Genomic DNA, 14,957 nt, shown 5'->3' on the forward strand with positions numbered 1-14,957 from the left:
AATAAGGGGATAAGTCACAAAGACTTAATGAGGGCATAAAATACATGGCGAATAGGAAGGAGAGCACAACATAGCTAAAGTTTTTACATCCAAAAGGAATTTAAATGACATTAAATAAAGCAAAATAAATACAACTTGTTTTTAGAAACTATTGTATACTCTCTTGAAAAATTTTAGAATTATATATAACAATAATTTTATAATCAAACTTTCATTCCACTATGTACTCACAGATCACATTATATCTCTTCATTGTGACGAATGGTAATTATAGAACTACGACATTTAGTTCGTAGGTTGCATTATCTTTTCTTTGCAACAAACGAAAAATATAAATATACTATGAGTAATTGACTCATAGGTTACATTATATCTTCCTTGTGACAAATGGAAAATATAAATATACCATAAGTAATTGACTCATAGGTTACATTATCTCTTTGTTGTAGCGAGCGAACGACAATCAATCATGAATTCACAATAAAAAATAAATTATAATCCAATATTCATTCTTAAATACCTTATAAAAAATCTCAAAATAAATTTCAATCAAGCGAAAATAAATATTTTCCTTTATTCTCAAGTACTCTTAAAATTTCAAAGATCACAAAAGAATATTTATTTTGAAGTTTACTTCTTCTCCTAAAAGAATTTAAAAAAAAATAACACTAAGTAGATTAACTAGACACTCAAAAGAACACAATCAATGTCTTCTAATGTCATTGAGAGGATCAATCATCGTATTTTTCATAAGATCTCAGCATTTAAAATAAAAGAACAAAAAATTAGGCAAAATTTCCAAATTTAGCAAATCAAGGGTTTTGAGGAAATCACAATAATCCATAATACTTTTCATACAATCCATAACTAAACGATGTTATAAAATACTTATTTAACACAATGGATTATAAATTTTTATTTTAAAGAGATCAAATAAAAAATTTAAGAAAATGAGTGATATTTCCTTTTACTTCAATCATATTCCCGTGCTTGGATGTAATAAGCTTAATAAATTTTGAAACAATAGAAGAAAATGAGTGAAAGGTTGAGAGATGGAAAAATAGAAAGAAGTGGGAGGGTTTAAGAGATGGGGATGGGTTATTTAAAAGAAAAGGGAATTTGGAGAGGGGGAGGGTTTTTATAAAACTTAAGGGGGGGCTGTTTTATTATTTCATATGCATGAAATAATAAAACGATGCTCTTCACATAGCATACTTCACATATGGCTATCGAAGATTGCAGAACCTAGACAAGGTAATTTGATCTTTTCCTTCGTAGTGATGGAATCTCGACGCATGGTAATGACATTCTGGATAGGCATCTGCATTAATTGGAACGTGTCATTTGTTTATCTTATTTAGCATTTGAATATTACATATCTGTACTATTTAATCTGATATTTACATAGAGCACTTCATATTAAAGTTCCATCAACGGCATTGAGTGAGCTAGGCTTAGAATTCAAGATTCACATTAATTTAAGTTTTCACTTTAAAATGTTTATGGTTTATTCTACAAATGAATGTCGCATTTTCTGCGTTCCTTCCTTAATTCATTTCATTTTTCCAAGTGCCAAGAGAATTGCATTCAACTTGGATTTATCTTTGTATTAAGATTTCTTGTGAGGGGCTTATGTTGTGGGCAGGTTGTTCATTGGATTTCTTCACACACACATCTAGCGTTGGGGACGTATGGAACATATATGCTACTTTCTACTCAAGAAGAAACTAATGTCTGCGTCTTCCAATGGCTCCAGCTGTCAAAGGAGAGGCCAATTATTTGAATATACTAGTTTGATACCCGTGCTATTGCACGGGCCAGGTTGATTTTTATACATGTTTTATAATATTTATATATATAATTTAGCAGGAATATTATTAAATTTTTGTACACGTTTTGAAATAATTTTTCAGCTTAACATAATTATCCAATTCACAATAAAAAGAACATTAAAGAACATTATTTGTTGCCTTTTTACCCTGAACTTTTGTGATACAGTGGGCAAAAGGTCCAAACGAAAAGGATACGTAAAAGGATTATGTAACTACACTTAAGTGAGATAGGCCCATGCTTTTCTTTGGGCTTTTAAAAATTTACTAAGAGATAGCAAATGGGTATTGCTATTGGCACTAACACATGTGGGTGCATTTTACCCATATTCCAAAAAAAAAAATTGTGATTGTATTTCTATTGTGTATTTTTTTCACCCTCAATTGTACAATGGAAACACAATTTTATTGTGTAATTTTTTATTACCCCTAGATAACACAACGAATTCATGATTTCATTTTGTAATTTTACTCTCATCCCAATTATACAACATAATCATGATTTTGTTGTGTTATTTATCCAATAATACAATGAAAGTAAAATTTCGTTGTGTTCTAGATTAAAAATCAATGAAATCGTACTTCTATTGTGTATAAAATGAAGAAAAAAAATGCAAGAAGAAGGGGAAAGGGTGATGAGAAGAATGGGGAAAGAGAGAAGGGGAAGGGGTGGAGAAAATATGCAGAGGAACATTTTTGTCTACTCCCACTATTTTTCAAAAAATGGATAGCAATTGTGGTTGTGAGAATATGAATTCTCTAACAAAATTTTCAGGATCATGAGGGATTAGGGAATGCCAAACATTCAAATATGACTTTTGCTATTTACAATTCCCCTATTTGCCAAGTATACTTCTCTTTTCTTTTGTTTTAAATTTTTATTATCATAAATACTCATTATACCAAAACAACCCTTTATATAAAAAATGTACAAAAACTTATTCTCTATACCTCATCTTCATTGTTTTCCAAACCCTTATCTATTCTTCCCTTTTTCCTTTCTTTGTTTATGAAAAGTATTAAAATTTTATTTTAATTTGGTTTCATTACACTCTATATTCAATTAAGGAAAATACCCTAATCTTGATATTTGTCTTTAGAGACAAAATCAATGTTTGTGATATATTAAAAATAAATTATATTACAACCAATCAAAACTAATGAATTGAAACTAACATTAATATATACTAGTACATTGCAATTGGGATGATGTAATATGCAGCGTCAGGATGATGAAAGCGTCACTTGGAAATTAAGAGGAAATGGGTGCACTTGAGTATAATGTGATCATAAAAGTGGTCCAAAGATGAGCCGAGAGATTAAGACGGGGTCCATATATGAACTTTCGAGTCAGCCACGCCACATGAATCTCTGCCATAACCTTCTGACAACAAATTGTTTTCTTTTCAATTCAATTTTAGCTCTTTTCCAGTAACAATGACTAACGAACAAATACAAATCCATAATAGTTATAATGAGTACTCCTCGCGGCCATAGAAAACTTCTGCGTACAAAACAACAATAGCAATAAATGTGCGTGCATGTTCCAAATACTATATGCATACCCTGAATAAGAAATGTCAAGAAATAGATCACCTTCCGACGTCTAAATTAATGAAAACCAGAAAGAAAAAGAATGACATTTAAATGTCACGTATAAATTATCTCTTGCTTCAAAGTAGTTGATTTTACTTCTACACATGCATATAGGTATTACTTCAAATTAATCTCGCCTTCATGAATATTTTATGCATCCAATCGTTGCATGGTTTGATGTAACTTTATAAAGCGATAATATTTTTTTAGGTTGACAATCGTGTTATTTATTTGTTTCTTCTTTTTTTTCATAAATCACCTGCACATTTCTTAATTTATACAAATTTAGATTTAAACCTAATATTCACTTCTATTAATCCTTCATTTTGTTTTAGTGTTGACAATACACATTTTAACATACTTTCTTTAATACACTCTATTATTCATTAAAATTTATTTAAAAATTATAAAATTAAAATCATAAGTGAGACGACTCATTAAATTTGAAGTGAAATTAAAACCCATTATTTAATTTTATGATTTTGAATAAATTTCAATCAATAATATAACGTGTATTTAAAAAATATATTAAAGAGTTTGCTACCATTTCTCTTCATATGATAGAGCTATGCACCTTTGTTTTCTTTCATTTAACCATCATGAAGTCTTTGAGCGCTCTTCTTCTTCTATGAAGTTCATCCGAAGAAACGAATGCTATAGCTTATTTATTACACGAGAATTAATGTGTCCATGTCGTCAGTAACAAATTAAGATGGTTAATTAGTTCCACGAATATTTGAAGCATTAATTAATAGAATGAAAAAAAGAATTTTCTAGATGGAGAAGGAAGGGAAAAAATTGATATTACAATTTTAAAAACTGAATTTAAAATAGTTATCAGCAACTATCACTAATCATGTGAACAAAATAAGAAAGAATTCCAGCTCCCCCCCAACGCATATTTAGAAGAACCAAACAATTAATAATGTTTTGACAAAGCTTAAAAAATAAGTTATTCTAAGTAGATCAGAGAGAGTGCATAACTAATTTAACAAACTAAGGGTAAATTAGAATTGAATATGAGGCATAGCATCGTGAGCAATCAACCTTTTAATTCATTGGCACAGATTGACTGCTCACGATGTTATATATATTATATCAAATAGTCTTCCTCTGAAAAAGATATATCGTTGCTATTAATTGGCTACATGTTAAAATCCTCTGCCGTATGCGGGCGCCCAGTAATAGCTTCCAACATGCATATTCTGGGTACAAGACACCGGGACCAAGCACAACCCTCTACTCTTCAAATCCTTAGCTTTATGATCTTCCGCATCCTGATTAATCAATACTAATTAAGAATCATGCAATGTTTGATACAGTTAATTTCTAGAGTTTAATAATCATTAATGCATGCACATACGGTAAGTGTAAAAGCTTTTCACACTCTTAACCAATCATCAGATATTAATTTTAAAAATTATTATTATATATAATTATCTGTGTGATTAAATAATATTATAAAATTATTTTATAATGTGATAAACTATTACTTTATCTAATTTCTTTAACCATTTTAATTTTGCCCACTATGATAGTAGTACAACTGATTGTAATTATGACAACTTACGTGATCAGAATATGATGCGTACGCCTTGAATATTCAAAACAACAAAGAGTCAAATGAAGAAAAATACTAAACTCATCGAGTACCACAGCTTCGTATAAATTAAAAGGAAAGAATGCATATGTACCTGGTTCGGAGCTCCCTTTCTTTTCAGGCCAATATTATTGTCATTCAACAGCTAGATATGGGAATAAAAAAAGAGAAGTATTAGTTAGTAATTTCACTTCTCTCACAGGTCTGAACCTTTCTTTGACTTCAAACAAGCAATTCAGCCTTATCTCATGCGTTAAAGTATATATGTTATAAAAAGCTGAGGAATCTTCTTGTTTCAACTTTCAGTGGCTTTTCTTTTAGCGGATTAAATATTTCAATAATTGCTAATAAGGGCTCATAAATTGATTCTAATGAATTTATGGATCCAATAAAGCATACCTGACCGGGGTCCTCTGGAACAGAATTTCTTTCTCCATGTACCTGTTGTTTGAAAAAAAAAAAATTTAAGGAAGAAACATTCCCTTTAATTATATAATATTCTAGTACATACAATACAACAATATATATATATATATATATATATATATATATATATATATATATATATATATATATATATATATATATATATGTCAGTTTTGTCCTGCTCAAACTAGTGTGTCAAGTCTTTGTAGAGAGTGAGAGACTTTGGGAAATGGGTACTTACAGACTGTTGATTCCTCATGTTTTTTGATGCACTGCCCAAGTAAGGAGAGCTGAGTGCCTGCATCCATTCAAGGAGGAGAAAAAGGAATAAAATTTTATAACTCCCATAACTGAAGAATGTTTTTGGAGAAAAGCATCATCAATAAATATTGGTCAAACTTTAAGTGCATGCTTTCACTGACTCTGAATAGCTTAGTATAAATAATGTGTGAGAAACATCACCTCAATTTGGCCCTGTAGGAACCTTATATATCCTATGGCTTCTAACAGGACAGAAGCTGTGTCAGTCTGCAAAAGTGAAGCACATCACAAAATGAAGGGTCATGTTAAGTTCTCTTTTCTTCAATGTTAAAAGTGATGAAGTTCCAATCAATGGCAAAAGATAATTAAAGAGGTACACAGAAGTTGGATCTTGGAAGGATTGAAAAGAGCTATTCATGAGGGACTTTTAAAACCAAACACAAAGGCACTTGTAATGGTTTCTCTTCTCTTATGGTTGTGTATGGTTTGTTTATTATAATAACTGATCAGTTAAAGTATAGTTGATTACCTTTCCAAACGGGGAAACTAGTTGGTGAAGGGTTGTTATTCTATCACCTAGCTTCTCCTTCCGCACCTGATTCACAATATTCATACATGGAAATCATTAATTACATGAATTTCTTGTATATATATGCTTTTCTCTCTTCCAACAAGTATTTGCCAGCAGAAAGAATATTAGTCTCAAACACAGACAATCAAGAACGACAACACTCACATATATACAAGTTCCTTCATCAAATGAGAAAGAAATAGTAGAAAAGAAAGAAGGGGAGAGGGAGTCACCTTGAGAGGTGCTTGGCTTGAAGATGGCTGAACCCTAGCCTTTTTACAAACTCCAACAGTGGCTGTGCTATTACACTAGAGCATAAGAAAGAGACGTTAATCAATTTGAATAACATGTCAGGATATTTATACTATCAGTAGCAAGTTTGGATGAGAAAATAAGAAAGAATTAATAAGAGACTCTAACTCTTTTTTCTGAATTAATTACCTTGGATATTTGGTCTTGTTGTAGATTTCTCCTATGATCTGACTTGTTATAAGTGAAATCCAATATATTATTACTACTGAAGCTAGTGACACAAGACACGGGGGAAGAAACAGGCACCATATGTGACCAAGATGGCCCGTGGTCGTACAAATTGCCCCTTTGAGAAACTTGTTGCCTTATTACATCAAGAAATGGAACTCTAGAAGCAGTATTAAGATCTTGGACATTCCAGTTTTCCAACTTCTTAGGCCCAAGTTTCTCTTCTTCTCCCGGTAATCCAGTACTGCGAAACAAACACAAAACCCAGCAAAGTTAATTTTCACTCTTATATATAAGTAAACAAAAAGGAAGCTCCTTGGACTTTGCACCAATTCCCAAAATGCATATATAGTTCTTTGATCAACCCGCAGTTAACCAATTATCTAACATGCAAACAGTTTTTCTAGCATTTATAAGACACGATAACTACTACATGCAGTCATCGTAGAACATATAAAATGAACTAGACATCACACAACCCTCACAGACACAAAAAGAGAGAGACAATAGGGTGGGTTGTTTACTTACAAAAACAGTTGACTCCATGACTGAGGAGGCTCTTGATTTTCAGTCAAAGAATTAAAAGGAATTGAAGAAGGAGGAAACACATATTGGGGAGGGATCAAAGAAGGTTGTTGATGCATGCTCCACCAGTTAGGGTTATCAACCATCATTTGCTGCACTGGAAGAGTTTCCTGTGAAAAAATTCAATTCACGTATATATGCCTTCAAAATAATTAAAAATAAATAAATTTCAATCTCCTTTTTTCCTTCTACTTTTCCACTTTCACCTTTGTGATATTTCCTTGTATGTACAGTACACCCAAACAAGCCTTGGCTAAAGGTTTGAGAGTTCTGTACTGTTTTGCTTTCTTACAAGCTGTTGAAGAAACTTAAAGCTTTGGGGTCTCACAGTATTTTATAGAGATGGGGTTCAGGAACTTTGCTTATGTTGTTTTCTCATAACTTTCTTTCATCTATTCAGTTTTTCTTTTTATTCCTACTTTTGCTTTATTATAAAAGTAGAGCAGAAAAGCTGGTGGGCAATGTTTTGAGGTTAATACTTACTCAGTGCTTAATTCCTTAATTTGGGGTTCCACCTTGGGATTGTTTCAGGGATAGATAGCTAGGGCTGGGGGAAGAGGTAAGGCATAATTTAATACTAATTAATAGTATTGAGTTCAATGTTAGATGATTTCTTTATTCTTTGCAGCAATAATTCACTTTAACAAATTAAAATACAAAATTTAGAGGCTGAATAAAATAAAAAGACCAAAGCAGAAAATGTTAAGAATTGCCCATGAGTAAGAGCCTTTTGGCAATTACAATACAAATCTAAATCACCAACATGATGTTGAAGTAAGATTCAAATTAACTAACACAAATCGTTAGCAAATAATACAGGCAACTACTAACGTAATTAATTAATTTAAACCGTCACAATTGATTAATACTCTTATTATTCTCTATATATTTCATTGGGTGAATCGGATTCTACGTTTCAGAAGAGACAAGAGATGCAATTAAGCATCGAAATTGCCTGTTTTTTATATTAATTGACTTATATGATGAGATTTATTACTCTTTATGCGCGCATGTCATTATCAACATAATTAATTTCTTGTTCTCAAGATGGTCCCTTTGCAATCCACCTTATGTCAAAGGACTTAGATTCTCTATAGTCCTACATCCCTACTACTCTAGCGGCAGCATATTAACCTTTCATAATTAAATATATAAATATATTTTTTATATTTCTATTTTTAATAATCTAAATTTAAATTTAATATTAATGGCCAAAATTATTGCTGCAGACGCAGCATAAGAAAAGGTTAGTACTCAAATCATAAGAAATGTTGTTTCCTTCAAAAACAGCTACTGGAGGTTGAAATTGCCTAACATTATAAGAAAAATTAAAAGATAGAGATGATTTTTCTATTTCAATCTGCCACCAAAACAATTCTGTACGGACGAACCAAACAATACAAGGGGCGACTGCCCTACATATTTCAATCTTCTGTTTTTTGCATCATTGTTACTCACTAGTACGATAGAAACGGAGCAACTAACGTCTAGCGTGTTTTATATTACCATACAAATATTTTTTAAAGATTATGCACAAGTCCTAGACTCCTAGTTACCAAAAACTATTAGATGGTCTGAATAAGGTTCTAAAATCATACGATATCTTGGAGTGTTAATTTTTTTCATAAATTAAAAACTTCGAATACATTACATAAAAATTGATCAGAATAATGAACACTTGATAATCCAAGACTACCTAATATTTTTGTCCTAACTACGTTACATGATTAAATTTAGTTCTCATGAACGTTCTTACGAGGGGAATTTTTTTTTGACTAAAAAGTTTTGGATCGAGAGGAAGGATCATTGAGATAATGAATAAATTAAGTTCTCAGCTTCATTATTATATTCCTTGACACCCCACCCATAAAAAAATGTTATTGCTGCATTAATTTACATACTCTTTTTCATTTACGTTTTCTGGTTTTTTTTTTATGATAAAAGAGATATAAAGACACATTCTCCTCTCTTTCTTATTCTTCATAAAAGATAAGTGTAAAAAGAAAATGTTAAAAATCATGTGAGAATAATGTTGCATGTTGTATCCTTCAAGGGCAGAATGGATGTTGGAGGCAAGGGTATAGTCTTAGCTCCCAAAAGAAAAGAAAAAAATCCTTTTAAAACTTATATGCATAAATATTAATTTTTATATTAAAATATATAACATTATATTTAATTTAATTACAAACTCCTATTTATTAAATTTAAATGATCACACTCAGAGTAAGGATTTCTGTTTATATTTATATACTCTCTTTATCAATGTGTGTCACCTCACATCAACTATTTTACATCATTTTGTCATTTTATCTTTTTTTAATAATATTATTTTAAAAATTTCAATTCTAATTTATCAAGTTTTTAAAACCAAAATTTTTTATATCTATAAATTTGTATTAGAAAAATTTTAATTGTATAAAATTAAAAGTTGATTCACATTTTTTATATATAGGAAAAAGGTATATATATATTATTAAAAGAGTACAAGAGATACTCTAACCCACATATATATATATATATATATATATATATATATATATATATATATATATATATATATATCAAATTAGTTCAGATTTCATAATTATTACTCGGCAGTTTTAGATTACGCCTCATGTTTTTTTTTTTTTTATAAAAACTAAAAATCTGTTTGAAATTTTAAACTCTTTCATTTAGCCTGTGCTGATATAATACTCAGGCACAATTGAACCTGTGCTTAGTAGGCACTGTGTTGCTGTTGTATGTGTATTAAGCACTGTGTTGGCAAAGTGACTCTAAGTCTCTTAAGGTTTAAGATTAGGCTTCATGTCTCTTATAAATAGTATTTTGCATTGTTCTTGGACTGATGCTTGCAATTATCATTTTTCTTTTCCTTTTATGTCTACAATGTTCAAAGTTTTTGTTGATATGCACCACATCAAGATTTTTTATACTAAAGAGCTTGAAGTTGTTCCCCAAGATGCTGATTGAAGTAAAATCCATTTTTAGCTTCACTATTCTAAAAAATTTGCTTCCATCAGTTGTAATAAAGATATTTCCATCTGACATTCTTTATGATTGATACCTGATGAAGGAATATTATGTTTTTGATTTTGTAGTTATGCATTTATTTCTAGATAATCAAATGGGAACACACGTCTTACTTTTATTTCTTAATTGCAGTGAACTAAAACTGCAGATTGTGTTGATATCAATAAAGTAAACGATAAAGAGAATAGTGCTAAAGAAAAAGATAAAAACTACAAATCTAAATACTAGCTTGGATGCATATTATGTGGCTTTTTGAGATTTAGAATTTAGACAAAAGAGAACTTAATTAAGACACAGATTGTTGTTGACCAGAATATTACTACTTAATCATGGCTCTGTCTGAGATTTTACTAAATGTGCACAAGCAAGCCTCTTGATTTACTGCTTCCAAACGGGATAGTTCATTTCATCTAATTTCTCTGAATTGGATAGGAAAATTGAATCGGGAGGGTTGAAGATGCCATAACAGAAGTTCCTTTTATCATTATACATCACTTATTCTTACTTTTTTATAATCTAAGAAACTCTTCTCTCTAATTTAACATCTCTTTTTTTTACTTTTAACACATCTTAAATGAATCCTATTATTCTTCAAAAAAAAATGAATCCTATTATTAGGCATTGTTTTTTTATTCCATAAATGCATCATTTTTTTTATTATTTTGAAACGAATAAGTTGATTATCTTGTGTGTAAAAATAACTTATTAGTATATATTACTCATGAACTAGATAACTGAATTTAGTGTATATAACACCATTTAAGTATAAATAAAAGTAATTAATATATATATATATATATATATATATATATATATATATATATATATATATATACACACACACACCCAGCCCCACAACTTCCCCTATTCACTACTCACTCCTCATCTACCACTGTACCACAGCCCCTATATATCTTTCATCATTAAAACAGCAATATAATGATCCTCCTTTGCAACACGCATCCACCTTCCAAACCCCTAACCCCCCTTATCTATGCATAATTAAGATATACAAGGATTAAATGTTCATTTGTAGAGAAGTAACACTACACAACACAGGTTGCTACATCATAACACAGGGCATCAACTAAAACTTGCCACTTATCAATGAAACAGGGGATGCAAGTACTATTATAGTCATGTTCCTTGTTAGCAATCCAAGATTTCATATAATTAGGTATCACAAATTAATCTAGATACCACCAACTCATTTTTATTTTTATAGGCAAATTACTTTTATTAATATGGCTTGAGTTGAGCAGCATGAGTACATTTGAAAAAGGTTCACAAAACAGTGACCACTACAAACCAGTACCCATCATGCAGTAAACATAAAACCCACTCACTAAAAGCCATCGCCATGTATGTTTTATAATCACCCGAGTACATAGAACATTCCACACTACCCAAAATAAAACAGTAAACACCTGATAACCATTTCAACTAAATAAAACGAAGTCCCTTTGAAATAAAACAAAACCAGTATAGAGCCTCGAACAGTCATCCATTGCCTCATATCCTCCTCCCCCGCTGGACCAAACTGAAATGATAATCTACTAATACAAAATCAAATTCATTAATTTAATTAAAGTAATAACCTCCAATATCTGCTGTCTGTTTAATATGAGTAGAAGCTTCACTTTATACACACATTAAGCCCACGAATTCACCTGCACACCAACTGCTTGAGCCGCATCCTGATAGAGACCATAAACCTCCACACCCAAAAAAAGCATCAATACAGCACTTTGTTAAGCATAGAAAAACATATTGCGAACACAAAACCACCTCCATATTTCCCCTCCACATAGTTACCAAAATCCAAGGCAGCCTTTTGGATTCAGAATCGTGATCAACTCCCTACTCATTGAAAGAGAATCTCAATCAACCAAATACAGCAAATACGGTAAGCAACTAACTAAGCCTTTTGCATCTATGTATTCCACTTGTAAACAGCCTTCTTCTTGGTGTGTCTGTGTATGAGTCTGAAGGGGGAAGGATGCAAACTGATTATTATCCAACAGAATCACGTATCATCATGAGAAATAAAAAATAAGGAAAAATATAAAACACGGCCAACTTGATTCAATATTATAAAAGGAAGAAAAAAAATGCATGTAAAAGACATCAAATACATCAACAATCACTTCTTAAATTTCCTCCACACAATTATTTCTGCATTAAGATGGCAACTTCCTAACAAAATGGTATGCTAATCAGAAAAGAGTTATAACTAAAGGCCTCTCACATCATACACAACCTCAAAGAGCAACCAATGTTTACACTGCTGCAGTAATGCTCCCAGCCTCCACAACCTCCTTCTCCATCTCCTTGACAGCTCTAATCAAACCCCTCGTGATGCCCTTGAGATGCAAACCACTCTCTTTCATTTCCTCGTGTAGCTTTTCTGCCATTTCCCAATCCAAAGCCTTCAAGCAGAGAGACTGTATCAACTTGTCATACTCATCAACACTGGGATGGACACCATAATCTTTCATCTCAGCCAATAACTTCAAAGCCTCATCAAACTGTTCCAACTTGCAATATCCACGAATCAGAGTGTGGAACATTACAGGTCCCAACTTAGCATGCTTCTTTTTTACTTCTGCCAAGATCTTCTGTGCCTCTTCCATCTCCCCACCATTTGAATAAGCACTAGCAAGAACAGTATAAGTGTACACATCTGGTCTCAAGCCCCTACTTTCCATCAGCCTCATCATCTCCACAGCTTTCCCCATTTCCCCAGCCTTTGAATAAGCCGTAACAACAAAATTGAAAACAGCATTCCCAGGCGGCGGCCCATCCTCAATCATCTTCAACACCAACTCCTTGGCCTTATCAACTTCCTTAATCCTACACAACGCCCGGACAACCGCCAAAAACGGCTTTATCGCTCGTTCCCTCTTCTCCTCAGGGATATCCTCCAACATCTCCAGAGCAAATTTCACAGTTTCATCTTCTCCACAGAGCTTCACAACCAAAAAGCTAACCACATTCACGGGTGGCTGTTTCCCTTTCTCCGTTGCCACCACATAAACTCCATGGGCTTCCTTAGCCTTCTTCCCTTTACACAACCAAGACAAAATGGCGCCAACTTTCTCACCATCAGGCAATATCTGCGCATCAACCATCTTCTGACAAACACCACAAGCCCAATCCAAAGCTCGCCGCCGACAAAGCGCTTCAATTGTAAAGTAATAAGTGTCTGCATCAGGAACACAGTGAAAAGCCTCAAATTTATTAAACACCTCCAATGCGGCCTTCCCTTTCCCCAACCTCAAGAAGGAACTAATCAACTCATTGAGAATCTTCACATTGAGGATTCCACTCTCCTTCTCTCCAATCTCCTTAACCAAGTCCCACAACGAGTACACCACCTCTTTCTTCCTCACATCATTTCCACATATGGCCAAAACAAGAGACTCCACCATCGGGGTTGTCACCCCCAATGATCTCTCACTCCATGCCCACCAGAAAAACCTTATCAGATTCTCACTCAAAACAAACGGAGTTTCGGTTATTTTCGTTACCAATTGCTGGTGCAGTGTCAAATCAATATCATCCAAACAAGACTCGAGGGACCCATCAGCGCTGGTTTGGAGAAGACGCAGCACACTTTCCAATTTGTCGGAATCAACCTCGTACCTGTCTCCTCCTCCTCCTGCTCCTTCTCCTTCTTCTGCGAGCTGTCTGTCACCGCTGTTCACTGAAGAATCCGGTGAGAGCTCATTGTCGAGGTTGGAGGTGACCAAAAATCGAGGGTTATTGAAAATTTGGGGAAAAGTTGATTTGGGGATTTTGAGAAAGATAGGGTCACAGATGCGTTGGTGAATGGGTGAATAGTTGCCGGCAACGGTAACTGCACGTGTTGCTCGTGCGAGTATCCGCGTCCACATTCTTCTTCTTCTCGATCGAGAATGTGTTAATTTGATACTTCTTCGGCCTTCTTCTTCTTCTTCTTAACTGTAAGTGTAAGTGCGTAACCTAAATAAAAGCATCAGCTTTAATATGTCACAACTTATACGACAGCGTTTCACTCATTTTCGCAGCCTTTGCGTGCAAGCAAACGCACTTGCCTCTGCGAAGTGCGAACTGCATGTTAATTTGATCTCTCTTTTTTTTTTTTTTCTCTTTTCAAATTTCTTTCTACTATTCTAATTGTGTAAGTTTGTTTCATGCATCAAATTATGCAGTTTCAGAAAATGAAATTAAATATAATGTCATGTTATAAAATATTAAAATTCTTAAAAAATACAAATTTTAAATTATGCAGATTCAGAAAATGGAAAAAGTCGTCGACAGCAGGATTCGAACCTGCGCAGGCAAAGCCCAACAGATTTCGAGTCTGTCTCCTTAACCACTCGGACATATCGACGTTAATTGGATAATTTTAAAACAAGAAGAATTAACAAGTTGGCTAATGGCTGGCGCCATAATGCGCCAAGGATGAATTTTATTTGGTCCAAGATCCATACGACATTTGCAAGCATGGGATTGTAGCTTCTCTTGGATTCGGAGTGGCCCACTACGTAGAGTGTGTCTAAAGCCCACTAAACTAATCTGCAAGTGCAACCTCGGA

The 14,957-nt window shown here is 32.8% G+C and overlaps 2 protein-coding genes and 1 non-coding gene across 3 annotated transcripts; all 3 read right to left on the reverse strand.

The window, feature by feature from the left end:
- Positions 1–4,310: 4,310 nt before the first annotated feature.
- LOC114387310 (transcription factor bHLH68-like) lies at positions 4,311–7,862 on the reverse strand. The gene is made up of 10 exons (XM_028347465.1): positions 7,555–7,862; positions 7,292–7,458; positions 6,725–7,007; positions 6,517–6,591; positions 6,242–6,307; positions 5,914–5,979; positions 5,693–5,749; positions 5,425–5,466; positions 5,120–5,170; positions 4,311–4,702 (listed from the first exon to the last, which is right to left on the reverse strand). The coding sequence occupies exons 2-10, from the start codon at positions 7,435–7,437 to the stop codon at positions 4,577–4,579; spliced, it is 912 nt and encodes a 303-aa protein (XP_028203266.1). The 5' UTR covers positions 7,438–7,458; positions 7,555–7,862; the 3' UTR covers positions 4,311–4,576.
- Positions 7,863–11,594: 3,732 nt separating this feature from the next.
- LOC114387885 (pentatricopeptide repeat-containing protein At3g02650, mitochondrial) lies at positions 11,595–14,522 on the reverse strand. The gene is made up of 2 exons (XM_028348118.1): positions 12,639–14,522; positions 11,595–12,363 (listed from the first exon to the last, which is right to left on the reverse strand). Exon 1 carries the CDS (start codon positions 14,272–14,274, stop codon positions 12,658–12,660), a length of 1,617 nt encoding a protein of 538 aa, XP_028203919.1. The 5' UTR covers positions 14,275–14,522; the 3' UTR covers positions 11,595–12,363; positions 12,639–12,657.
- Positions 14,523–14,671: 149 nt separating this feature from the next.
- TRNAS-CGA lies at positions 14,672–14,753 on the reverse strand. The gene has a single exon. It is a non-coding gene; the product is annotated as a tRNA-Ser (tRNA).
- Positions 14,754–14,957: the final 204 nt, after the last annotated feature.

Source organism: Glycine soja, chromosome 15, assembly GCF_004193775.1.
Source record: "Glycine soja cultivar W05 chromosome 15, ASM419377v2, whole genome shotgun sequence".
NCBI lineage: Eukaryota > Viridiplantae > Streptophyta > Magnoliopsida > Fabales > Fabaceae > Glycine > Glycine soja.

Bases quoted from the DNA above. Each gene is read 5' to 3' on its own strand.
- LOC114387310 (XM_028347465.1), bottom strand. From the start codon at position 7,437: ATGATGGTTGATAACCCTAACTGGTGGAGCATGCATCAACAACCTTCT. The intron at 6,592-6,724 runs GTAATTAATTCA...CTTATGCTCTAG, and splicing joins AACAAGACCAAATATCCAAG to TGTAATAGCACAGCCACTGT. The intron at 5,171-5,424 runs GTATGCTTTATT...TCCCATATCTAG, and splicing joins TTCCAGAGGACCCCGGTCAG to CTGTTGAATGACAATAATAT.
- LOC114387885 (XM_028348118.1), bottom strand. From the start codon at position 14,274: ATGTGGACGCGGATACTCGCACGAGCAACACGTGCAGTTACCGTTGCC.